The sequence below is a fragment of the Globicephala melas genome, chromosome 1, assembly GCF_963455315.2.
Source record: "Globicephala melas chromosome 1, mGloMel1.2, whole genome shotgun sequence".
In the NCBI taxonomy this organism is placed as follows: Eukaryota; Metazoa; Chordata; class Mammalia; order Artiodactyla; family Delphinidae; genus Globicephala; species Globicephala melas.
In genome coordinates, this window is record NC_083314.1 from 159,563,015 (window position 1) to 159,588,603 (window position 25,589).

At 39.0% G+C, this 25,589-nt stretch overlaps 1 protein-coding gene across 1 annotated transcript in view; it reads left to right on the plus strand.

Annotated features, from left to right (window-relative positions):
* Nucleotides 1-818: 818 nt before the first annotated feature.
* PSMB2 (proteasome 20S subunit beta 2) overlaps nt 819-25,589 on the plus strand; it is a 36,716-nt gene continuing 11,945 nt past the window's right edge. Inside the window, exons 1-3 of the mRNA XM_030869503.3 lie at nt 819-1,039; nt 5,415-5,537; nt 8,450-8,520. Of these exons, the coding sequence (XP_030725363.1) occupies nt 949-1,039; nt 5,415-5,537; nt 8,450-8,520 (285 nt within the window). The 5' untranslated portion in view covers nt 819-948. The remainder of the gene's footprint in view (nt 1,040-5,414; nt 5,538-8,449; nt 8,521-25,589) is intronic.

Consider the following 25,589-nt stretch of genomic DNA (forward strand, 5'->3'; position numbering starts at 1 on the left):
CCTCAGGCTCTGTGTTCCTTCATGGGCAGAGAGCTGGAAGAAACATTCAGAAGGGAGTAAGGACTACACATTTCTGCAGAAGCAAGTGAATTGCACGGTTGTGTCTGGAGATACAATTGCAACCGGTTTTCCATTTCTGAGGCAGCTAGTATGGCTAGTATGAAGGCTCAATTGTGAAACCATTCAAATGGCAGAAACTAATCATGGAATATATCAGCTTTCCCCGGAATGGCTGCAACATATAAAGGGATGGCTGTGCTTTTTCCTATTAAAATATGAGTAATACGTGAGCACTGTGAAACATTCAAATAATACGGATGTGTACAAAATAAAAAGTGAAAGTGCTCCCTTCAAATCACCGTTACCAGAGGTAGCAACTACATACAATTTGAGGTTGGAACATCATAAAAAGATCTTTTACGATTTTAGTCTTCATGCTTAGATCTTTAACGCATTCATATTTTACTTTTATGAAACATGTAAAAAGGGGTCCTTTCACGTTTGTATTTTTCCTACTAGCTTGCAGGTAAGGGGTTTCTGGCGATATTTTACCGAGTACCGAAGGGAAACGGCCATCCAGAGACGCATGCCTTTTGGCACACACGTGTGCTCGGCACTTTATATATAGTGCATGACTCCCTCCTCAAGCGAGTTTTAAACTCTCAGTTATAAATAAAGAAACTAGGCATTACATAAGTGAAGTGGTCTGTACTGCCGGGATTGCAAGAGACCTGGACAGGGCCAAGAGGCGAGGAAAGATTTTTCACACACGCCCACTTTCCAAACTCTCGCGACAGTTGTACGTCATCCAAGAGCGCCGCTGGCTGGGACGCTAGCGAGGTCTGTGTCGCGCGGATCTTTGCTCGGTTGTGCTGTCTCACCGGTGAGGTCGAGAAGCCCGCCAGTCCCGGGCTCCATCGAACCTGCAGTCCCCGGCCTCCTGCCACCATGGAGTACCTCATCGGCATCCAGGGCCCTGACTATGTCCTTGTCGCCTCCGACCGGGTGGCCGCTAGCAATATTGTCCAGATGAAGGACGGTGAGAGGAAACATGGGAGGCCCGGGCCTGGGTATAGGGGCAGCCGGGAGGAGTTCGTGGGGGGGCGGTTGGGTGAGTACCAGGGAGGTCTGGGAGGTGGAACCCCGACTGCCCTGGTCTGCACTTGCTTAGTTTTAGAATTAGGAAACAGGAAGACAAATTTAGGGCCTTGACTTTCGCTCCTCCCAGGGCCCCTGGGTCAGTACTCTTCTCTGGCTTTTGCTGAATGCTTGCTGGGCGAGAGTTGCTTAAGGGAATTAAGTTTTTAAGTGTCTAAGCGCCAGCCTGGCTCCAGGATTCCTAGATCCCCTAATCTCTGATAAATTTCCTGTTGTCGGGCTGATGACGTCAGTTTGCTGGCAGCATAAGGTGGGATCTTGGGGAGAGTGAGAGACTGTGGGGCTAGAAACCTGGCATTTGCCTTCCGCGGCCTGTATCTTCCCGAGTCTTAGCTCTGATCCTTCTTTTCCAGGGCACTGGCTGCCTAGTTTTCCTTACATTTATGTAGCTAGGGGAGTTAGGAAACTGGAGCCCTGTCACTTACTTGCTTTATGACTTTGTACAAGTTTTTTCTCAGTGCTCAGATTTCCTCATCTGCTAAATCGGATTAGTAATACCAACCTCAAAAGCTTGTTGGGAGGATTGAGTGAAAAAGTTTTGTGCAAATGTTTAACACCATGACAAATACTTAGTAGTAAACATACTAAGCACTTATGTATGTATTATTTTAAGCAATTTACATTAATTCATTTACCCTTTTGAAATGGGTGCTATTACATTGCCACTTTACAGATGACAGTTCTGAGGCATAGAGGTTAAGAAACTTGCCTAAGGCCACAAGTGGCAGAACCCAGGTTCAAACCTATGCAGTTTGACTCCATATCTTTTGCCATAACTGCTATACTATACTGTCTCCCTACAGTCAGTACTCAATAAATAATTTAAAAAAGATTTTGGTTGCTGATCTGTGGAATTGAAGAGTGGGTTTTCGTGATTGATCATAGGCATACTGCTGTTAAAAGAGTATTATACTTTGGCTCAGATGATTTAATGTTCATTTGATAAATAGGTTTTGGGCACCTATGTGTCCATTACAGTGCTAGGTGCTAAAGGGATGCAAAGAAGAATAAGATGTTGTCCTTATCTTAGAAGTTACAGTTTAATAAGGGATTCAGATATTAGTACAGATAATTATGACACAAGCTAGAAAATGATGCTGCATATGAAAAGTACAATCAAGCTTCTCAGGTAGTGCAGAGGAAGCAGAGTTGTTTTTAGGTACTCCAGAGGAAGAAGAGATTCTAGTTGTAGAGACTAGGGAAAGCTTTGAGAGCAGATAACAGTTCATTTTGGGCTTAAAGAAAGAAAAATTATTAAATTTTAAAACACTTATGGTATGGATTGTTCCTCAAGTCAAATTATGAAATTCCATGATTAGTTTGTAGAAGTTTTATTTGTAAACCATGTTTTCCAAAAGAGTCAATTTGTTTTTTTGAGGGTAAATCTGTCCATTATTTTGAATATTAAGACCTTTGACATGCAAGTGAGTTTAGCGTGAAGTAGTGTCTAGATAGAGCTATAACAAAGTCAGTACGTTTATAGGTGTTGTTTCATCACATTAATGAGTATGAAATCATTTTGAAAAATAAAATGTGTTTTAAGCCTACCTACATACACAGTACTTCTAGGTGTTATAGGGTATGCAGTGTATTGGGTATAATCCATAAAGGTATCTAAGACATTAAAAAAACAGGAAATAAATACTACAAGATGATTTTATATGATGAAAGAAGTATCACTAGTAAGTATTAGGTTAATTTTTAAATCAGTGGTTTCAAAAGTAAATCCTTATGGTATTCAGAGAAAAGAAATCACTGTGGTCTATAGAAGAAAGATGAATTTGAGCTAGTTCTTGAAAATGGTTGGAAATAACTGTACTCAGCTCTGATTTTCCCTATAGTGTTTTACGATATAAAAATGTTTATGGGGCTTCCCTGATGGCGCAGTGGTAGAGAGTCCGCCTGCCGATGCAGGGGACATGGGTTCGTGACCCGGTCCGGGAAGATCCCACATGCCGCGGAGTGGCTAGCTAGACCCGTGAGCCATGGCCGCTGAGCCTGCGTGTCCGGAGCCTGTGCTCCTCAACGGGAGAGGCCACAACAGTGAGAGGCCCGGTTACCGGGGAAAAAAAAAAAAAAAAGTTTATGGTAGAAGCTTTGGAGTAGCATGAGGACTTTTTCCTACCTTTCTTTTCATGAAGGAACTGTGTAGAGTAGGCAAGAATGCTGAAAATGAATAACCTTTTGAGATTCATTTTTCTCCAGGTATAAAATGAGAGTGATACTTCCAATCAGTTTTTTGGTTTGTCACTTTGTAAGATATTTTGATACTATAGAGGAGATATTTCCCAGAGATTGCTTGCTTATTAAAATGGCACAATTCTTCAGTTTGGTTATATGCCACATTTCATTTCTCTTCTGGCTTGTATAGAATTGCTTTTAAATTACAGTACCTCAGCCCACACAGATTGCTCTTTTTTCTGAATTCCTGTAACATGTATAATCTGAACTACATTGTCTCACACTGAGTATGATAATATTGTACATGTACAGTTTTCCCCACCTATGAGTTAGGCAGGTGTAAGTGATAGTATTACCATATTACACACTTGGAAACTGGCTTAGAAAGGGCAAATAATTTGCCCGAGTTCAGAGTGCTGAACCCAGATTATAACCAAGGTCTATTGGGTTCCAGTCTAGAGTATTGTACACTCATGTTGCTTATTTTGTTGTCCGTTTGTATCATGTATGTGGATCTTTTAAGTTCTTTGTCAAGGATCAGAAATTTCCTAGAGCTACATAGGCTATTTCCTGCATAACTCAAGGAGTAATTAGCATCTATCACTTTTTTTTTTTTTATATCCCCCTTCACCAATCACTGGCCACACAATAGATGTTTAAAAAACACTTTTGGCCTTGAATTAAGTTCATTTCAAAATTGAACAGTTTACTGTCTCAAAATTTAGTATTTCTTCTAATTGTAACATAAATTCTTTGTAAACAAGCTCCCCCCGCCCCCCTGAAATAAGAACAGCTTTTTTTCTCATTATGATAATAAACTTATTAAGTAATATTCTTACAAAGATGATGCATATTAAGTATAGACATTTTAGGAAATACTCATAAGCATAATGAAGGAAATAAAAATTGCCTGTACTTTTGCCACTGGCAAGAACTCAGATGCCAGTGGCATCTAATTCTCTTTTGGTTCTTTTTCTTTGCATAGATAATATATTTATAAGTGAATTTTTCTCCTTCATAAACAGTTTTGCAAATTAATAGTCTTTAAGTCTCCTGTAGCCTATAACAAATAAAAGTGTGTTTATTTAGGAGTTTCAAGGCAATTTGATACTATCTACAGGCACATTTTATGTGGTCACCCCCCCCCCAAAGTCTAGGAAACCAAATTACTGGTATCTACAACTCTCAAACACTTGTAAAGTACTTAACTGTAGCATTCTGTTTTTAAAATCCTATTAAGAGATTTTGACATTTCAGAAGCTTTCAAACAGGAAGCATGTCTCCCAGGGAAGATTATTCAGCACTATTTGAAAAACGAAAAGTGAAAGTGAGAGTAAGATAGGGAGATTTAGCCTTTTTCTGAAGCCACAGACTGAATATGGAGTTTTCTTCCTTGGGCATTAATTGCTATCTGAATATTTATTTATCTGTTTAATCTGAATGAGTCTGGTTCAGTTAGATAAGATTAGAGCATTGGGATTTTTGAGGTATTTTTAAATAGCTTAGTATTACAATATTTGTTAGAATTTTTGCTTTCGCATTCATTTTAACTTTCTCTTTGCTTTGGAAATGGAGTTGGTTTACTTTCTATGGTGATTTATATTCTCAGTTGATTTTTTGTTCTTTCTTGACATGGTTCCTTAATTGTAGCACCGGTAGTTTTCATATATGTTTTTGTATGTGTATATGTTATAGTTAACATTTGTATTTGTGGAGACATTTCAGGGCTTTGTAATCATGAGCCTAAAGATAATGGCCATTATTGGCTTGATTCCTTCAGTTTCTTTAATTGTTGTTCATTGTATTTCAAGTGCCTTGATGTTTTTATGTATATTTTCAGTTACCAGCTTTTACATATATTCTCCAGCTGAAATTGATATTAATAAAATATGCAGATGAATTTAACATGCAGAGTGAGAGTAATTGATACAGTTGCCCATTAAAGTCTTCTAAAAACAGTGATTCATAAAATTATTCAGTATAGTAATTGTTAAACCTGTTTATGGTTGCCTATGTAATAAGAATAAATTTCTGATCAGGCAGTTTCTAACAGTGTGTGTTTTTTCTTTGAGCAGATCATGACAAGATGTTTAAGATGAGTGAAAAAATCTTACTCCTATGTGTTGGAGAGGCTGGAGACACTGTACAGTTTGCAGAATATATTCAGAAAAACGTGCAGCTCTATAAGATGCGAAATGGTGGGTAATACTTAGAAAATGGCTTTGGTGGGTTTGTCTTTAAATTTGTATTGAAAGAGAATATTCTCTACTGGCAGTTCTATACATGAGCAAACCAATGTGGTCTTATTTTTATTTGAGTCTTCTTATTTTTGAAGCCTTAGCTAGATCCTCCTGATCCTAAAGATTTTCTACAAAAATCCCAGAGCAGAAAAGAGAACCATTACAACACTAATACTTGGGGGATAAAACTAATACCATCTTGAAAAATGAGCATGTTAATATCAGACTTTTTAAGTGTTAGAGAATGTGATTTGAGCTAAAGTATATCTGAAATCTCAGACCTAGAAGACCTAAGTTAAACTTGGTTTTACTATTTTTTTTAATGTGACAAATCACTTATCCTCTCTGAACCTTTATTTTCCTTATCTCTAAAATGGTATTATTGGGAATTCCCTGACGGTCCAGTGGTTAGGGCTCCATGCTTCCATTGCAGGGGGCACGGGTTCAATCCCTGGTCGAGGAATTAAGATCGTGCAAGCCGTGTGGTATGGCCAAAAACCAAACAAACAAACAAATAAAATGGTATTATAATAATATTAATGAATAATATGTATGAAAATGCATATTTGTTTTTAAACAAAATTTAAACTCTGTGTAATTGTAGGAGATTTACTGTGTCATAAAAAGGTTCTGCCTTGCCTCTCTGGTAGGTTCTTGTCTGGGGAGGTAATTAGGATTTTTGTGAGATATTTTGTGAGCTCTCTCTGCGGCTAATGAACTCTTATCCACTGGGAAAGCCTCCCTGTGAAATAATACTAGCCACTAGCCCTCTGATCCAGGGAAGTGTATAGTGATGCTCCAGCAGAAAGAACCTTCCTTCCAGTTACTTACTTCACAGTGCAATAATACTGTTATACACAGCACTGCTATAATGTGGCACTGTGAAGGAGCTTAATTTGAATATAATTGTATGTGTAAAATGACTAGATATGATCTATTTGTATAGTTTTTTAGGCAGCAGACTTAGCATCATGCATTAAATTCTGTAAATATTTTTGAGGGCCTCATCTATGTTAAGCACTCTACCTAGTACCACAGAGAATTCAAAGATGAATATGGTTCAGTTCCTGCCATTCAGGAACCTAAAGTACATGGTGTTTAGGTTTAAGCAAGTTTAGAATAGTTTAATAATTATTTTTTAACGACTCTACTTATTGCTTGCATGGCCTGCGAAGGATGCCAGTGTTTCTGAAGTACAGTCAGTAGAGCAATACTTCACTGTCCTGTCCCAGGAGAGGGAGGAGGAATAAACAAGAGAGGTTCTGTTACGTAGCTGTCAGGGTCTAAAGTCAGTGCATAAAACAAAAATTGTATGTGACTAAAATTAAGGTAAGTCATATACTAAAAATTGTATATGACTAAACCCCTTAAGCGGGGGACTTCCCTGGTGGTCCAGTGGTTAAGACTCCACGCTTCCAATGCAGGGAGCGTGGGTTCGATCCCTGGTCGGGGAACTAAGATCCCATATGCTGTGTGGTGCAGCCAAAAAAAAAAACCCTTGTTACCTGTCAAGTATAGTTTTGTGCATGTATCCTTACACAGTAACTCTTATGCATATTAAAATTTAAGAACTAAGCCAAAATAAGGGAAAGAAAGAAAAATCTATATGCAGATGATCAGGCATCAGACTTTTCTGTCTTTAAGATAATTGTCAAATCCTTAGTACTGTTTATAGAGGGTTAGGTAGAGAATTGAAAAGCATTCCTGCTTATTCAGAATTGCTTCCATCATAGTTTAACATGTACTAGTAGACTTTTTATAAGGATGAAATTCAGTAATGTATGTGAAAGCACCTAGCATAGACCCTGAAACATAGTAGCTGTTGTATAAATATTTGTTAGAATTTTAATCTACATCTTACCTGCTGTGACACTGGTGTTTGGAATGTTGTAGGAAATAACCACATGCTCTCTTTCCAAACTGGCATATTCTGTGTGGGTCTACTGAATTGTGGGTCATTCTTGTGTCTTTTGGCACTAGCCCCATTTTACTGGGGAATTAATTCCCAAAGTGAGTGCATTGTTAATGCACACCTGACGCCATTCCTCTGGGCTGTACTTTTGCTGGCATTACAACTTTATTTAGAGGTTTTATGCTGGAGATCCTCTATTTTTTTTTTTTTTTTTTTTGCGGTACGCGGGCCTCTCACTGTTGTGGCCTCTCCCATGGCGGAGCACAGGCTCCGGACGCGCAGGCTCACTGGCCATGGCTCACGGGCCTAGCCGCTCTGCGGCATGTGGGATCTTCCCGGACTGGGGCATGAACCCGTGTCCCCTGCATCGGCAGGCGGACCCTCAACCACTGTGCCACCAGGGAAGCCCGAGATCCTCTATTTTTAAAATATTGTAGATAGTGATAGAAACATTTTTTCCCTGTGGCTTGTACTTTTGAAAATATTACACTTCTTAATAAAATGTCTTTTTTTTTAAAGAAAAGAAAACCTTATAAAGTATGTCTCTGAGGCTATCCTAATTTCCAGCCTCTCTTTTCCCGATATCCCTTTTTATATAAATTTTAAAAATTGTCATCTCAAGACCTCTTTCTTTTTTTCCAACACCTGTGTATTTGTACCTCTTTCCTTCTACAGAGGAAACCACAGTCTGTTGATGAAGGAATAGCTTGAGCAAGGCTATGAATTTGATCTCACTGTAGAATAATTACCTTGGTTCTGTTTTATGAACAGTAATTACTGCCAGTACTAACTAGCTATTTCACAGCCGTTGACAAGAAGTATGATTGCACTCTTTATTCGGTGTATACTCTGAATGTCCAGAGGGTGGTAGGCTGTAAGAACAGGAGTAGTGGAAGGATTTGGGTACTGATATTCCTTCTGCTTCACTTTAAATATGATTATTTATCTTTCATACCAGGTTATGAATTGTCTCCCACAGCAGCAGCTAATTTCACTCGCCGAAACCTGGCTGACTATCTTCGGAGTCGGGTAAGCAATATAGCAAGCAGCCTTAGAAGCAGAGAAATCTGTGCTTCTTTTCTGTTCCTGTTACACACGAGTAGTATTTTTGCCCTATTTGGCCTTCGTGAGCCCTTACCATTGCTACTTGTTATTTTTCAGTCTTGTTGGATTTGTTTTTTCTTTCTGCATAGTTGCTAATTAAAGCCCAGAGGGTGAATATACATTGCAGAGAATTTGGATGGGGTACACCAACAGGAAGGCCCTGTGATGGCCTTTTAATTTTTTTCAGTGTTTTCATAGCAAACCATGTTTCTTATTTCCATGGTTGAATTACTCAGTAGTAGAGATAAAACCTTAAAAATAATAATGCAAATTTCATTTTGAGATTAACTGTGTCTTTCAATGACTCTTTCTTGCCTATGCACACAGAATTATTCTTTCTCACTTATTCTGGCCTTGTTGTTACCTTAGAGCTGTCACTGTTGCATTGACAGCATGTTAAAAGATGCAACATTAAGTTAAGGATTGAATGAAAAAAGAAAGAAAGAAAGGGGAAAAAAAGCCTTGACTGTATTAAAGATTGTATAGGATGTGCTAAGAATGTTCGTATGATTGCTAAAGGTGTGTATTCTCTTCCCACAGGGACTTTGTAAACGGAGCTTTACCATGTGACCTTACCCCCTGTGCCTGTTTACTCATCTATGAAATCGAGATAACTTCCTAACCCGGCAGGAGTGCTAGGAAAATGAATGCTTGTAAATCATAATATTTAACATTCATGTGACTTTTGCCCAAAGCATTTTGCTTAATAATTTAATCTACTCACTAGTCCGCTGAGATATATAGCAGTTAATTCTCTATCAGTGATACGGAATGAAAAGCATAAAGTGGCAAAGGGATTAGCTGCAGGTCACACAGCAGGTCAGGCAAAAGCTACACTAACGGTGCCATAATTACTTGCCTGCTCTGCCTTGACAGCTCCTTGGTTTTTCAGTAATGTTTATAGAACATAGTTTGTTGTTTTTTTTTTCCATCTGGACTTGATTAAGCTGAGTTATGACAGAAATCAAAACAAGTACAGGCTTTTGGTTTATTTTAGTTATTTTTTACAGATCTTTAAAGCAGTTTATTTTCTAGTGCCTAATAATGCTGAACTGAGAACTCAATAAATAGAATCTCTTTTTTAAATTAATTAATTTTTATTGGAGTATAGTTGCTTTACAATGTTGTTGTAGTTTCTAATGTACAGCAAAGTGAATCAGCTATACATATACATATATCCTCTCTTTTTTGGATTTCCTTCCCATTTAGGTCACCACAGAGCATTGAGTCAAGTTCCCTGAACTATACAGTAGGTTCTCATTAGTTATCTTCAATAAATAGGATCTCTTTTTCTGTCTTTGACCAAGGGGTTTGTGCAATATGAAGGATTATGAAGTTTGAAGAGAAGCTAGAAACATGATGGGTAGGGGAGAGGAGACAAATTTACATGCATTGTTTTGATCTGGGTGAAAGGTCAGTGGCCTTTTTTGTTCATTTCTCCACCAGAGAGGAAAATGAATCACATATGACCTTTCCTGCCACTTAGAATTTCCTGTGGTATTCAGTAAAGAGTGTGCTGTGGCTTGTTGTGTAAAATATTCCTCTGACTTGTCAGGCAGAATTGGAATAAGAATTCCAGCTTTGGGCACAATAAACACTTGTCTTAAATGCTACAGACATAAGTGAGTTAAGCTTCTTTTAGAATTGAGATAAGAGTGGCAATGTGCTTCATGCAAATGTAGTGAATCCGGTTAATCTCCTAGCAGAAATGTTTGATGTCTTAACAAATAAATATCCCTTGTAGACAGTGACATGGGGCTCTTGTAAATATTGATTACCTCTGCCTTGTGCTTCTAGATCCAATCCCTGCTCCCCCACCCTCCAGTCAAAATAGATTGTTAGTTCTAAAATACTAATTCATATTTCAGTCATTTTATTATGGGGAGAGAGGTGATGGTAGTTTTTCAGTCTTCCTAATAACTAAAAAGTCACTAGATTTGGTACATTTGTATAGTCACACCAGTTGGCACATGAGACTTACTTTAAGTCAGCCAGTTAGCATGTGTAACTTTGTGTCTGTAGCTCAAATTGTTTGATTTCCGGTTTGCTGTGTACTGTGCTGTTTGCCAATTGTTTGTAAATTGGTTCTTTAAGATGTAGGTGGTTTAGCTTGTTGGTTAAACACAGTGTCTGGAATTACATTGCCTGGGTTTAAATCTGCCCACTGACTTGCTAGCTATGTGTCTTTGGACAAATTCTAAGACAAATTTCCCTACTTATAAGATAATGGCACCTACTTCATAGAGTTTATAAAGATTAAATGAGGTAATCATGCGAAGTTGTTAGCACAGTGTATGGCACATAGACCTAATTAATAAATTCACTTTTGTTTTTATGCTGCTCTTACTGTTTGGTCAAAGAAGCAATTTAATAGCTATAAGTTATTTTCCTATCGGAGATTGTTGTGCTATTTTAGTTGAACTGATTTGCTGGTAAAGAGTGGGATACTGATATTGATAAGGAAAATAGAAATAAACCAACATTGACCATCTATTATGTGCTAGGCATTTTTCTAGATTGACGCAGTCCAGTATGGTAGCCACTAGTCATATGTGGCTAATTAAATTTAAAATAATTAAAATTATCTATAGATGAATGGATAAAAAAGATATGGCATATGTGTGTGTGTGTGTGTGTGTGTGTATATATATATATATAATGGAATATTACTCAGCCATAAAAAAGAATGAAATTCTGCCATTTGCAACAATGTGGATGGACCCAGAGGGTACTAAGCTTAGTGAAATAAGTCAGAGAAAGACAAGTACTCTTATCATTTATATGTGGAATCTAAAAAATAAAACAAATGTATATAACAAAACAGAAACAGATTCACAGATACAGAGAACAAACTAGTGCTTACCAGTGGGGAGAGGGAAGAGAGGAGAGGCAAGATAGAAGTATGGGATTAAGAGACAGACTACTATTTATAAAATAAATGAGCGACAAGGATATATTGTACAGCACAGGGAAGTATAGCCATTATTTTGTAATAACTTTAAATGGAGTATAATATATAAAAATATTGAATCCCTGTGTTAGATACTTGAAACTAATATAATATTGTAAATCAACTATGTTTCAATAAAAAATTTTATTTCAATTTAATTTAAAATTCAGTTCCTAGGTGAGAGTCTCCTGGACTTTGAAAGAGAAATAAATTTTTGTTTCTTTAAAAAACTTTGGTTCCTCAGTCACATTAGCCACATTTCAAGTGCTCAATAGCCACATGTGGCTAATGGCTACCATAATGGACATTACAGGTATAGAGCATTTTCATCATCATAGAAAGTTTTCTTGGACAGTGCTATCCTAGATAACCATATGTGGGACCTTATTTAATGCTTCTTATGATACCATAAGATGAGTTAGTCCCATTTTGCTTACAGAGATGCTAAGACTGGTTAATAGAAGGGTTAAATATTTCTCTTATGTGTCCAAGTATACGAGAGGAATATTTCTCTTATGTGTCCAAGTATACCAGAGGCACATATATCATCTATAAAAGGCTGAAGTAAGACTCTTAACTTCAAATACCATACTCTTTCATACTGTCTCCTTTATTAGTTACTGGACTAACGTACAAGTGTGCTTGTTCATTTGGGGAGGCATGAAATGTTCAGTTCTACTAAAAAGTCAAGATTTCCACATAGGATTATACAGTTAAGGTATAAATATGTGCCCATGGTAGGTGTTCAATAAATGTTTGCTGAATAAATGTCATCCAGTTAGGTCCACATATACCATTGAAAATGTTATTGTGCATTTATACACTGGAAGGGAATTTTATTAAAGTATTCTTAATGAATAGGTGTTACTTCTTCATGTAAGAATTAAAGATATGAAATCAGCAGGAGAAGATGAAAAAGACACACAGATTGGAGGAAAAAATCAAGAGCCTTCGTTTTAGTTTTTATTTAGACGCATGTGTACAATTAAGTTGGTCTGCTCCTGGTTAGACCCCAACGAACGAGAAAGGGCTTATTAGGATTTTGCTATAGGTTTGACTCCCCAATCTCAAATATTTTTTTCCCCCCAATCTTTTTTTTTTTTTTTTTGCGGTATGTGGGCCTCTCACTGTTGTGGCCTTTCCCGTCGCGGAGCACAGGCTCCGGACGCGCAGGCTCAGCGGCCATGGCTCACGGGCCTAGCTGCTCCACAGCATGTGGGATCTTCCCGGACCGGGGCACGAACCTGTGTCCCCTGCATCGGCAGGTGGACTCTCAACCACTGCGCCACCAGGGAAGCCCTTTCCCGCAATCTTAAATGCTTATGAGGCTTCTTTGAGCATGGATTTTGGAGTCAGATATACCAAAGTTCTGGTCTCTTCTCTGGTATGTACTAGCTTGTGTAATCTTGAATAAGTTACTTATGTTTCCTGAGCCTCACTTTCTTCATCTGTTAAGAAGGAAGGAGTGATCAGTTGTGGCAAATTATATATGCCATTGGTTTAATAAATTTAATAAAATATATTTTGAATGAGTGAATGGTAACTCCCTGAAAAATAATAAGTATTTAATAAATGACTCCATCATTAAGGAACTGCTAGATTTTTAACAGGATTATTTTGAAAAATTTGTAATGACTTACAGGCATAGTTTGCATGATGCTTGTTTAACTTCTTATGGTTTGATTAATGGACTACAGAAGGGAGAGTGATGAATTATGGAGCTATTTCTTGCTTGAAGTGAATTATGTGGCACATTTGGTGTAGTCCATATGAATGCCCTAAAATTATCTGTTATTATCCATGGAGATCTCCGTTTTACGTATGTGGGAACTGAGAGATGAACCAGCCGGATTTGATATACTTGGGGAACGCAGAGTTTGTGACAAGACTTAGAGTAGAATCCTGGCCTCCATGGTGTGTAATCTTCAGGGCTTTACTATACTGCTATTCACTGGCCAAAGTGTTTTCAGAGAACCTTTTCTGAAGTGCTTGATGAGCCTTTGGTAATTTATCTTCTTATGGGGCTATACCTGTAAATGTTTAGCAAGCAAACAATAGAAATAATGTTGGAAAAATATCATCCAGCCTGGTATGGTGGTTTTCAAACTTTATTACATGAAGCTGCCTCAGGAAACTCACCAAGGCAGACCAGTGTAATGAAACTTTAGCTCTGTTTCATATAAATCAGCTCAATTTTTATCTATTTTAATTTTTTTGCTTTGTTTTTTTCTTGTTTGGCCATGCCGCATGACTTGTGGGATCTTAGTTCCCTGGCCATGTATTGAACCCGGGCTCTGGCAGTGAAAACACCGAGTCCTAACCACTGGACCACCAGAGCATTCCCAACTTTTATCTATTTTATATATAGGAATTCCATGTAAGATTTTATTTGAAAAAGTGACTTCTCTGTCCCTTTCCTACTGAAGTTTGAAAACTAGTATAATTGAAAGATCCCTGCTGCAGGAGGTATAGCACTAGCTCTCCCATGAGCTAGATGAAAAACCTTGGGAGAAAAAGCATATGGGTAATTTTTATGGTTTCTTCCAGCTCCCAAATAGCATGATTTAAAGATCTGATGTCAAATACTACAAAGCTACAGTAATCAAAACAACGTGGTATTGGCACAAAAACAGACATATAGATCAATGGAACAGAATAGAGAGCCAGAAATAAACCCACATACCTATGGTCAATTAATCAATGACAAAGGAGGCAAGAATATACAATGGAGAAAAGACAATCTTTAGCAAGTGGTATTGGGAAAGCTGGACAGTTACATGTACATCAGTGAAATTAGAACACTCCCTCTCACCACGTACAAAAATAAACTCAAAATGGTTTAAAGACCTAAATACAGGACATGCCACCATAAAACTCCTGTAAGAGAACATAAGCAAAACATTCTTGGACATAAATTGTGGCAATATTTTCTTAGGTCAGTCTCCCAAGGCAAAAGAAATAAAAGCAAAAATAAAGAAATGGGACCTAATCAAACTTAAAAGCTTTTGCACAGTGAAGGAAACCATCAACAAAACAAAAAGACAAAGTACGGAATGGGAGAAAATATTTACAAATGATGCTACTGACAAGGGGTTAATAGCCAAAATATACTAACAGCTCATAAAACTCAATATCACAAAAACAAACAACCCAATTAAAAAGTGGCCAGAAGGCTTAAATAGACATTTCTCCAGAGAAGACATACAGATGACCAACAGGCACATGAAAAGATGCTCAACATTGTTTTTTCGTTTGTTTGTTTGTTATAAATTTCTTTATTGTATTTATTTAATTTTGGCTGTGTTGGGTCTTTGTTGCTGCGGACGGGCTTCTCTAATTGAGGCGAGCGGGGGCTACTCTTGGTTGTGGTGCATGGGCTTCTCATTGTGGTGGCTTCTCTTGTTGTGGAGCACAGGCTCTGGGCACACGTGCTTCAGTAGTTGCAGCACACAGGCTCAGTAGTTGTGGTTCGCGGGCTCTAGAGCACAGGCTCAGTAGTTGTGGTGCACGGGCTTACTTGCTCCTCGGCATGTGGGATCTTCCCAGACCAGGGCTTGAACCTGTGTCCTCTGCATTGGCAGGCAGATTCTCAACTACTGTGCCACCAGGGCAGCCCTCAACATTGTTAATTATTAGAGAAATGCAAATCAAAACTATAATGAGGTATTACCTCACACCAGTCAGAATGGCTATCATCAAAAAGTCTACAAATAATAAATGCTGGAGAGCGTGTGGAGGAAAGGGAACCCTTGTACACTGTTGGTGGGAATGTAAATTGGTGCAGACACTATGGAAAACACTATGGAGGTTCCTTAAAAAATTAAAAATAGAGTTGCCATATGATCCAGCAATCCCACTCCTGGGCATATTTCCAGAAAAGACAAAAGCTCTAATTCGAAAAGATACATGTACCTCGATGTTCATAGCAGCACTATTTACAACAGCCAAAACATGGAAACAGCCCAAGTGCCCATCAACAGACAACTGGTTTAAGAAGATGTGGTATATATACACAGTGGAATATTACTCAACCGTAAAAAAACAATGAAATAATGCCATTCACAGCAACAATGATGGACCTAGAGAATATCATATTAAGTGAAATAAGTCAGGTGGAGAAAGACAAATATTTTATGATATCATTTATATGTGGAATCTAAAAAAATAATACAAATGAACCTATATACAAAATAGAAACAGACTCACAGACTTAGAAAACAAACTATGGTTACCAAAGGAGAAGGGGACAAGTGGGGGTTAAATTAGAAGTATGGGATTAACAGACATAAACTACTCTACATAGAACAGGTAAGGAACAAGGATTTACTATATAACACAGGGAACTATATTCAAGATCTTGTAATAACCTATGATGAAAAACAATCTGAAAAAAATATATATATAGCTGAATCACTTTGCTGTATACCTGAAATGAATACAATCTTGTAAATCAAAACTATACTTCAATTTAAAAAAAAAAAAGATCTGATGTCAGGACCATAACCTGACTTGAATTTATTTTTTTCAGTGAAAGGGAAAGAATATAAAGGAGAGAATTTCAGGTATCAGTCATTTCCAGACGTGACTCGTCTCAGCACTCTGGCCTGAATTTGAGTGTGTTTGGTCTGGTTAATAGTACGCAGGTATTGTGTGGTCCTGTCCTAGAAGAACCCTGTTGCTTTGAGCCTTCTATTCAAGGGACAATATTGTCCTCGTGCCTTTGGTGGCTGGCCCAAAGATATCTGTTTATTGGTATCAGTGAGGTCATGTGCCCTTGTGAACAGATGGCCCAGGTGGAACCTTGACTTTGCAGGTTTTGTCCCCTAAAAACAACCAACCATTTGTTACATGTGATTAAAATATCACTAACAAGGGTAATTTCACAAGCTTTGGCAAACGTGGTTAGCAGGATGTGACATGACACAGCACTGCCTTCTTCCTCCATGTGCCATCTCCCTTGAGGCCTCATCTCCCCTGCTCACCCCCGTCTCACCCATGCCCAGGCTTGCCTTCCAGCTCACCTGCTCCAGATGGGTGGCACAGTGGGAGGACACTGGCAAAGGCAGATGTGTTTATTTTCCAGAGACAAAATGTTGTGCTCCTGCATATGGCAGTGCCTTGAAGCAAATGGCAGCCTTTGACACTGCTGCCATGCAGCCTGGGCATCTTGACAGACAGAGCTGGCTTACTTTTGGTGATGAGGAAATTGAAAAAAAATACCAAGATGTTCATCATGAAACTCAGGGAGTTTCAACGCAAGCAGTGTTTTTTTTAGACCTGGAGAGCAGTTTTCTTCCCTGCCAGACCTCAGTTAGCTAGTCAGCTAGCTGGATTTTCACTATGGGCCAAGAGTTAAATGTCTGTTAATTACTTTTGTCTACTAACCTTAATAGAACATAGAGTAAAAACTTAAAACATATGGCTACATATAGATGGACATTCAATGGTATTGTAAGACATGTGCATCCCAGGTCACATCTCGCTGGAATCTCTTAGGATTGGGAGTGGCTCATATCTGCCCCATTGGAGATACCACTGTTCTATTTTTAGTGGTCATTTTGATTATCCAAAGGCCCAGGGACAGATGTGCCTTGAAGTTGAGATGCCTTAATTAGTATGACAACACTTTGTGCTTATAGTGTTTTTCTGCCAAGAAGAATAAGAATTCTGACACCTGCCCTTTTAAGCAGTTTGCTTATACAGTCATTAGGGCTTGACTCAGTCCATTAAGGAGACAAAGACTTGGATGTTGAGTCATTACACTTACTAGTCTCCTAGAAAAAAATGGCTTAAGAACATCCTTCTTTAAAAGTTACTGGCTTTGGGGCTTCCCTGGTGGCACAGTGGTTGGGAGTCCGCCTGCCGATGCAGGGGACGCGGGTTCGTGCCCCAGTCCGGGAGGATCCCGCATGCTGCAGAGCAGCTGGGCCCGTGAGCCAAAAAAAAAAAAAAAAAAGTTACTGGCTTTATCAGGAAACCTTTTTTCTTTTTTTAAAATATGTGCTGTTTTTCCCAGTCCTGGCGCTGATAGAGTTAGGAGTTTGCAGGTGTAAAGCCCTCCCCCCTCCCCTTCCCCATCTCTCTCCAGGGGGTTGTATGTGAGAAGGTGTTGCTTTCTCACTCAGAGAGCATATATGTGCTACCCTGTTGTATGCCTGCTGTGAGCATAGAGAACCCCTCTTCTGGTTGAATGGAATGAGCCTATTGGGTGGCTGGGACTGTGTGACTCCATAATGCCAACTTTTCACTTAAAGCATCTTTCCTATCCACAATGGGGTGAAGCAAATATAGGTAATTGGTCTTAAATTTGTGTTGTTTTGCAACTTGTGTCTTGAAAATTATGTGGTTTCCTGTTAAGGTTTGGTTTAAGCTGTAAGCAGCAGAGTACTGTTTTACTAAGCAGCAGAGTGTTTACCATTAGAAATATAGATTTACCCTACCTTTTAAGATTGCTTTAAACCAGTGCCTTGGCCTGTGGGGGCATGCCCTCACACATACTCACAGATAGAAATACACATGTACCCTGGCATCTTAGTGCTTCTCTTTACCTGCCGTAGCCCAGGATCATGCAGAGATATGAATTCAGGGGCTGATCCAAAAAACTGTGAGGTGTTCTTTATTCTCTCCCACAGTTATCTAAAATGAAGGGGAATGGAAAGCCTTTGGAGGGAGAAATAGTTGACTGTTCTATTTCTTGACCTTGGTTGTAGTTAAATGTATGTTCACTTTATTCATTAAGCTGTACATGTATATTTTATATACTTTTATGTGAGCATGTTGTTCCACCAAAAAAGTTTAAGAGAATAAAACGGAAGAGTAAAGGGGTAGGAAAGCGTAACACATTTTTTAAGAGCTAAAAATGAAAAAGAGTTCAGATTTACCATTACTTTTGAGTGTAGACAATAGAGCAGATAGCATGAACTAGATTGGAAAGAAAAAGGGAAAGGAGAGGAAATAATCTCTGAATCCTTATAAACTGAAATGCCCTGCCAGAATTCCACATTTCCCTTTCTGATGCCTCCTAATTTGTACAGTTTTGTACAGCTGAGAAGTTCCATAGGTGCTGATAGCCATCCATTCAACAAATCTACAGCCTGCATTGTCCTTGGGGCTGAGGAAACAGAGGTGCAAAGCGCAGTGTGTGCCTTCAGATGGGGCAATAGAGAAGTAAATAGTCAACTGTGCTGCAGAGTGACAAGTACTGCAGTAGCCTTACAGGTAGTTGCTCTGCGAATAGAGCCTAACTTGAGCTTTGAAGGACCAGCTGTCATTAAAGCAAAGATGAAACAGAAAGGAAAACTGGAGGCACAGACCTGAAGGAGTGTGAGAGAGCAGGTTAGGTTAGGCACAGTGATTTTTCTAATGATGTTTGGGGCAGGCACAAATAGTTCTCTGAACCTCCTATTCCTAATTTTTTATCTGTTTTAACTAGTGGAGTACATAATACAAAGTAGGGCTCTATTGATGGGAAAACAAATAGAAATAAATAGCCTTATATAGTTTTTACTATAAACACATATACAAAATCCATAATCTAAAGTAGTTTGTTAAATATGGCTCAGGGTTTTAGGGGAATGGTAAGAGATTGAAACTAGAGAGGTAGTCCATGTTACGAGGACTTTGATGAAAAAGCATTGTGCTAAAAGCAATGGGCCTCTCTGGAAGCTTGTTGGCTAAGAGGGGGTTAACATGATCAGATGAGATTTGGTTAGATCATTGGCTACTCTTTGGTAGAGCATTTAGGGAAAGTAGAAGAAAGCAGGGAGACCAATGTGGAGCTTTCATGTCCATTGAAGAGGTAGGAGTAACTTGTGTTGGACCTAGGCTGCTAATGGGGAGCACTGTGTTCTAATAGAAGGGCTTTTTTTTTTTAGGCTGCACTGTGCGGCATGCGGGATCTTAGTTCCCCGACCAGGGATTGAACCTGTGCCCCCTGCATTGGGAGCACAGAGTCCTAACCACTGGACCACCAGGGAAGTCCCTAGAAGGGCTTCTAAATAGTCTTTTCCCCAGGATTTCCTAGTTGCTATGGACATCTGAAAACATATACAATTATATATAGTCCTAAATAGTCTTTAGCAGCAGACTTACTTCTTAACTCAGGGAGATGAATCAGCTCAGATGTTCAACATGCAAAGATATTCATGGGTGTGAGTTCCCTGGTGGCCTAGTGGTTAGGATTCCGGGCTTTCACTGCTGTGGCCCAGGTTCAGTCCCTGGTTGGGGAACTGAGATCCCGTAAGCCGAGTGTCATAGCCAAACTCCCCCCCGCAAAAAACACAAACCCCCCCCCAAAACAAAGATATTCATGGGCATGCTTAGCATGTACAACTTAATATACATATGCCTTGGGGTGTACAGAGCATGGCTTCTGCACTTGAATTTTTTGAGAACTGACTTAAAGGTATATGGAGTCTTATATTTTCCCTGGACACTGCCAGCTCATGAAAAAAAATTCAGGTGGCCTTGTTGCGGACATGGTATTGTTGGTTTTACCATTGCACAATCAGCGATTTTATTTTGATGTTTGGGAGAAAGCAGTATTTTTGATTAGCAAGTAAAGTTAATGTAGAAAACAAATACTGTGTTAACTAGTTGGTATAATAAGGCATCTGTGCCTTGTTGCATTTCAACTCATTAAATTTCTAAACTTTTAATTACGAGAAGATTACAACTTTCATAGAAGAACCATTCAAACTTGCGGTTAGTGATGGTTTTAGAAAGTAAAATTTACAGAAATTTCATAATTATTGTGGGGTAACTTTAAAATATAATTTTGCTAAAAATTGAAATATACACAATGTTTAATTTTTTGCTTCTAAAATTCAGATTCATTTGACATTTATTGGGCACCTACTACTTCCTAGGCCTTCTTCTAGGAACTTTAACACAGATGAGTACTTTTCATTCCTCACAGCTATCAGGCAAGCAATACTGTCCTCCACGTTCAGATGGGGCACTTGAGACTTCAAGACCAAGTGGACTGTCTTTTGTAGCACAACCGTAAAGTGATAAAGCCACTTTTGACCTTGAGCCTTTATTATTTTTTTTCACAAAAACACATGCCTAACTTTTGACTTAACGGCATTTTAAAAACATAGGTTTTTCAAATAATAATTTAAAAGGTGTTTTGCTTTTAAAGTTGAAAATGTTGGTTGTGGGAATTCCCTGGTGGTCCAGTGGTTAGGACTCTGCGCTTTCACTGCCAGGGGCACAGGTTCAGTCCCTGGTCAGGGAATTGCGCGGGGCGGCCAAAAATAAAAATAAAATAAAATGTTGGTTGTAAATGCAGTGACGTTCCTGAGCTTAAGTTCAAGAAATCATCCATTATAAGAATTTTTGCCAGTATGTTAAGCAAAAATATTTGAACATGAGCTAATCATTGTTAAAGGAGAATGAACACAATTTTTATATTATGCTTTTGCATCTGCCAGCATCAAACGAGTATGCCAAATACACTTTCAGAGAATGAACTAAGGCAGGCAAAAGAAATGGGAAACCTTGGTTAGACAGTCTCATTTTCAGAGTAAGTTTCTTTTATTTTGTCTTGGGCTTCTGGAAATAAAAGGTTTGCTTCATTTGAGGCACACTTGCTTCCTTATTTTTTAATTTAGTGTGAGAATTTATAAACATGGGCTGGTTTGTGTTTTAGTGCAACAGAAGATGAGTGTATCTGAAGCAGGAAAGAACGAGGAAAGTCAGTCAGTTTAATTTAACTTCTCTGTGGTGAAGCTCAGTCTAGTATTCTGATTCTGATCAGTTTAAACTCATACTATTTTTTCCATCACAAGATTAAGAGGAAACTACTTTCAACTTCCAACATTGTACCTCCTTTTTTTCCTCTGAGTGGTAACAGTAGGTAACAGGACTGGTCCCAGCTTGTGATCATGAAGGAGCAATAGGCCAGTTTTTTCTCAGCTCCCAGAACTGCTCTCTTCAACTTAGGTGTACACAGTCTTCGAAATTAGCCTCTCTGCTTCATCTCTCTTCTTTCACTTATTCCTCTGCTTTGTCTCCAGACCTACCTGTCACCCCTTTCTCACTGGCATTCTCTGTTTCATACTGAATTACTTGTACCTCCCCTAACCTGCTGTGTGTTCTCTCTTGTATCTCTGCCTTTGCCTACTCCAGCACTTTGCTGGTCATTCTCCCCTGAATGTACTTCCACATCTCCAAAGGCTAACTGCTTTTTTTTTTTTTTGCGGTACGCGGGCCTCTCGCTGTTGTGGCCTCTCCCGTTGCGGAGCACAGGCTCCGGACGCGCAGGCTCAGCGGCCATGGCTCACGGGCCCAGCCTCTCAGCGGCATGTGGGATCTTCCCGGACCGGGGCATGAACCCGTGTCCCCTGCATCGGCAGGCGGACTCTCAAGCACTGCACCACCAGGGAAGCCCAAAAGGCTAACTCTTAATTGCTGGTTAAAACTCAATTTATCATTTTCCAGGGAAACTGTATTTCTCCACATATGTTCGTCACTCATGAGGGCTTCTTTGTGCTCTCACGGCAACCTACGAATACCTCTGCCATAGTGTCCTGTTGTAATTGTTTCCTTTATTGTCTTCCACATGTGAACTTAGGAAGGTGTGTTTGTATAAATAAAACCTACCAACTGGCTGACTCTTCATTCAGTCTCATGATTTCAGCTATACATTATTTTTTCTTTCCAGCTACTTCTGAACAGCTCAACTTAAGCCTCTTTCGGTCTCAGTTGAGTTTTTTACATTGCTCCTCCACCTTTCCGTTTATTGCACATTCTCTTAACTCCTCTTTTTCCCTCATCTTCTGTTCTACTATTCATTAACTCCTATCCTACTTTCTAAATATTGATATATCTTATATTCCATATCTCCCCCTCCATCCCTACTGCTTCTGCAATTTTCTAACACATGAAAAAGGCTTGTATTGTCATGGGAATGGGAGCAGTTTTCACTGGTTTCTCCATGGTTTACATACTGATGTTCATATTCTTTTTTTTTTTTTTTTTTGGCTGAGCCGCATGGCTTGCAGGATCTCAGTTCCCCAACCAGGGATTGGACCTGGGCCACAGTAGTGAAAGCCCAGAATCCTAATCACTAGGCCAGCAGGGAACTCCCCTGAAGTTCACGTTCTTTAGTCTAGGAAGCCAGTGACAGTATCGTTTCAATTCCTGTTACCCCACTTCCTCTCTGCTTCTTACTGAAATCACCTAATTCACTAAGTATACATGTCCCATATTCACCAATACCCAAATATTCCATGTTCCTCCATGTTTCTTTACCTTCACATATGCTGTTTCCTCCATCTGAAATCTTTCCTACTCCAGTCTACCTTCTCAGCTCCTTCCAGATCCAGGTTTCCATCTTTGTCACCTGGCACAATGCTTCTCACATAGTAAACGCTCAATAACATTTATTGAATTTATAATGTATTCACATTCCACATGCAAAAGTGAAGTTGGTTGGGGCATTTACTCATTTCATAATTATCCTGTGCAGTCTCGGAGAACTCTTGCAGGATTTGGTTGAGGCCTTTTGTAAACTCTATGTTTTTGCTTAAGGCATAGTCACCACTGTTATTAGAAAAAGAGATTGATGGGTTTCCTTAAAAAGGACTTTGTCAGAGAGGATTAAAATCAAGGTGCAAATGATTCTGTATTGCTTAGGCATTAGGGATAAGTAGTTCTTCCCCTGCCCAGCCCTATCCCCATCCATAGAACCATAATCTCTTAGAGCTGGGAAAAGTACTTGGTCACAAGGACAGTTGGAAGCTGCTGAAATCTTTTAGATTTTTTAAAAGTGTTAAATAGTGAACATTGAAATTCCAGTATAGGTACAAAGTCTTTCTTTAATTAAAATGGCAAAATTGACATTGAAATTTTAAAGTTATACCACCAAACCCAGCCAAAGGAGATAGCTAATAAATTCTGTTGGTTATTGGAAACAAGCTCCTGATTCAGAGTTCAGAGCACCAGTGTAAGAAAATAACAGTGGATCCATTTTATTTATTAACAAAGTTGAAAAACTGGGCATTGGCAAAGCAGTTAAGGTGTTGGCATCTATTTATTTAGTACCTACTACATATCTTGCATAGTTGTAGACCCTTTAGAGGAGTCATAATGGTCTGACGTTAAACCTGCCCTTTTAAAACTTAAAATATTATTGGTCATATAAGATGTAATACATGAAATAGAGGACAATAGATGCTGGTATGCAAAATAGTACATTCTGAACTATTTGAGTGTGAAACTGACATTTACATATTGAATCATATTTTCACACTAATTTCCATTTTGTGGAGGCAGCATCGTTTCCTAGAAAAGCACACAAGTCTTGGGATCAGAAAGCCTGAATTCTGGTCCTGACTCTAATTAGCCCTGTGGTTTAGGGTAAGTCACTGTCCCCTCTTTGAACCCGAGTCCCCACATTTGTGAGAGGGACATTGGATAAACTAGATGAGCCCTTAGATCCCTTTTAACTCTGTAAACTGCATTTTTGTGAAATATTCTCGGTGCCAAAGATGGAATTTTAGGCAGCTTTGGCAATCGGCTGGACTAAATGAAAGAGCAGGCACTGTTTCCTTCAAAGCCCAGTCTCTGTTTAGAAGTCTGTTTATTGAAACACTGTCATCATTAGCTAAATCCTTTGTCCCGTTGGTGGTTCTGCCTCTCCTACCAAATTCCCGACCCACAAGGAATGGGATCATGCTTCACACGCTTAATGTTCCAAGGTGTGCAGCACATTGCAAAAGAAACCGCATCGTTCTCTGAGGCACCTGACTCATAGCGACGTCGTCCTGTTCAATTAGAGGTGGCAAAGGCTGGCCTGGCTCCAAAGGAACACTGTCAATTCCTCTCCTTTTCTGTGTCCACGCTCGGCAGGATGCTTCCTCACGCCCACCTCTCTCCCCCTTGCTGTGACTTTGGCTTCCGCCAGATGTCACACCGCTGCTTGTCACCGCCCAGACTCTCTTCACTGATTTTGTTGTTTCAGTGTGTTTATCACAACTGTTCTCTTGAGCTGTAAAATTTATGGAATTTCACACTCTTCTTTTTATTTTTATTTATTTTTTTCACACTCTTCTTAATCACTACAGTGTTTCTTTTTCATGAGAGAGAGAATATACAAGGAGTTGTATGCACAAGAGTTAGAGGGAAGGAAATGCTCCATCAAACTGAAGGAAAGTTTGCATGTGTGTGCCATGTACACCCCCCACTCCCAAATGTACAAGGAAACTGAGCTCAGATGTACAAAGTGAAACTGAACTCAGTTCTGCAGGGCTCAGGGGTACTTAGGAAGTCCATTTCAATCCCAGGGAGAGGGACATAAGAGATGTGCTTATTGGCTAATTCCCCTGGCTTAAATTGTATTCCTTTTAGCAACCAAAAAAAGGTGGATAATTTATTGGCACTCTGTGGTAGTTAGTACATCTCCTTCTTCTTCGTTTTTTTTTGAGCCTCGCCTTGCGACTTGTGGGATCTTAGTTCCCCGACCAGGGATTGAACCCGAACCCAGTCCCTTGACAGTGAAAGCTTGGAGTCCTAACCACTGGACCGCCAGGGAATTCCCTGGTGCATCTTCTTGATCTTATTATTATCTAATCAGATCTGTTAATAATGCTGTCAGATCCTAAAAATGATGGTGGTGGTGGTGGTGATGATGGTGTTATTACTATGGAACAGGCATTTCACTGAGCAGTTTACATTTATTTAATTTAAACCTCGCCATAACCCCGTAATGATGGATACTCTTATTATCCCTGTTGTATAGATGAGGAAATCTCAAAATGACTTAAAGCTCTTCATTTTAAAAATAAGCTTACCTCATGTACTTTTTTAAGGGAGGAAGATATACCAATTTATCTAGGTTTTTTTCTTTTCTTCTTTCTCTACTTGTAAAAAGAGGCAAAATTGTGGTGGTATTTTATTTTAGAAACTAAAGTTCATTTTGAGTTCCCAGGATGGTTCATTTAAATTTTTTTCTTTGTATGTCAGTTAGATACAACTTTAAAACTAAGAACGTTGGCATTTGTACTGCAAACCATTGATGGTGATCCTCATGGCCATTGGA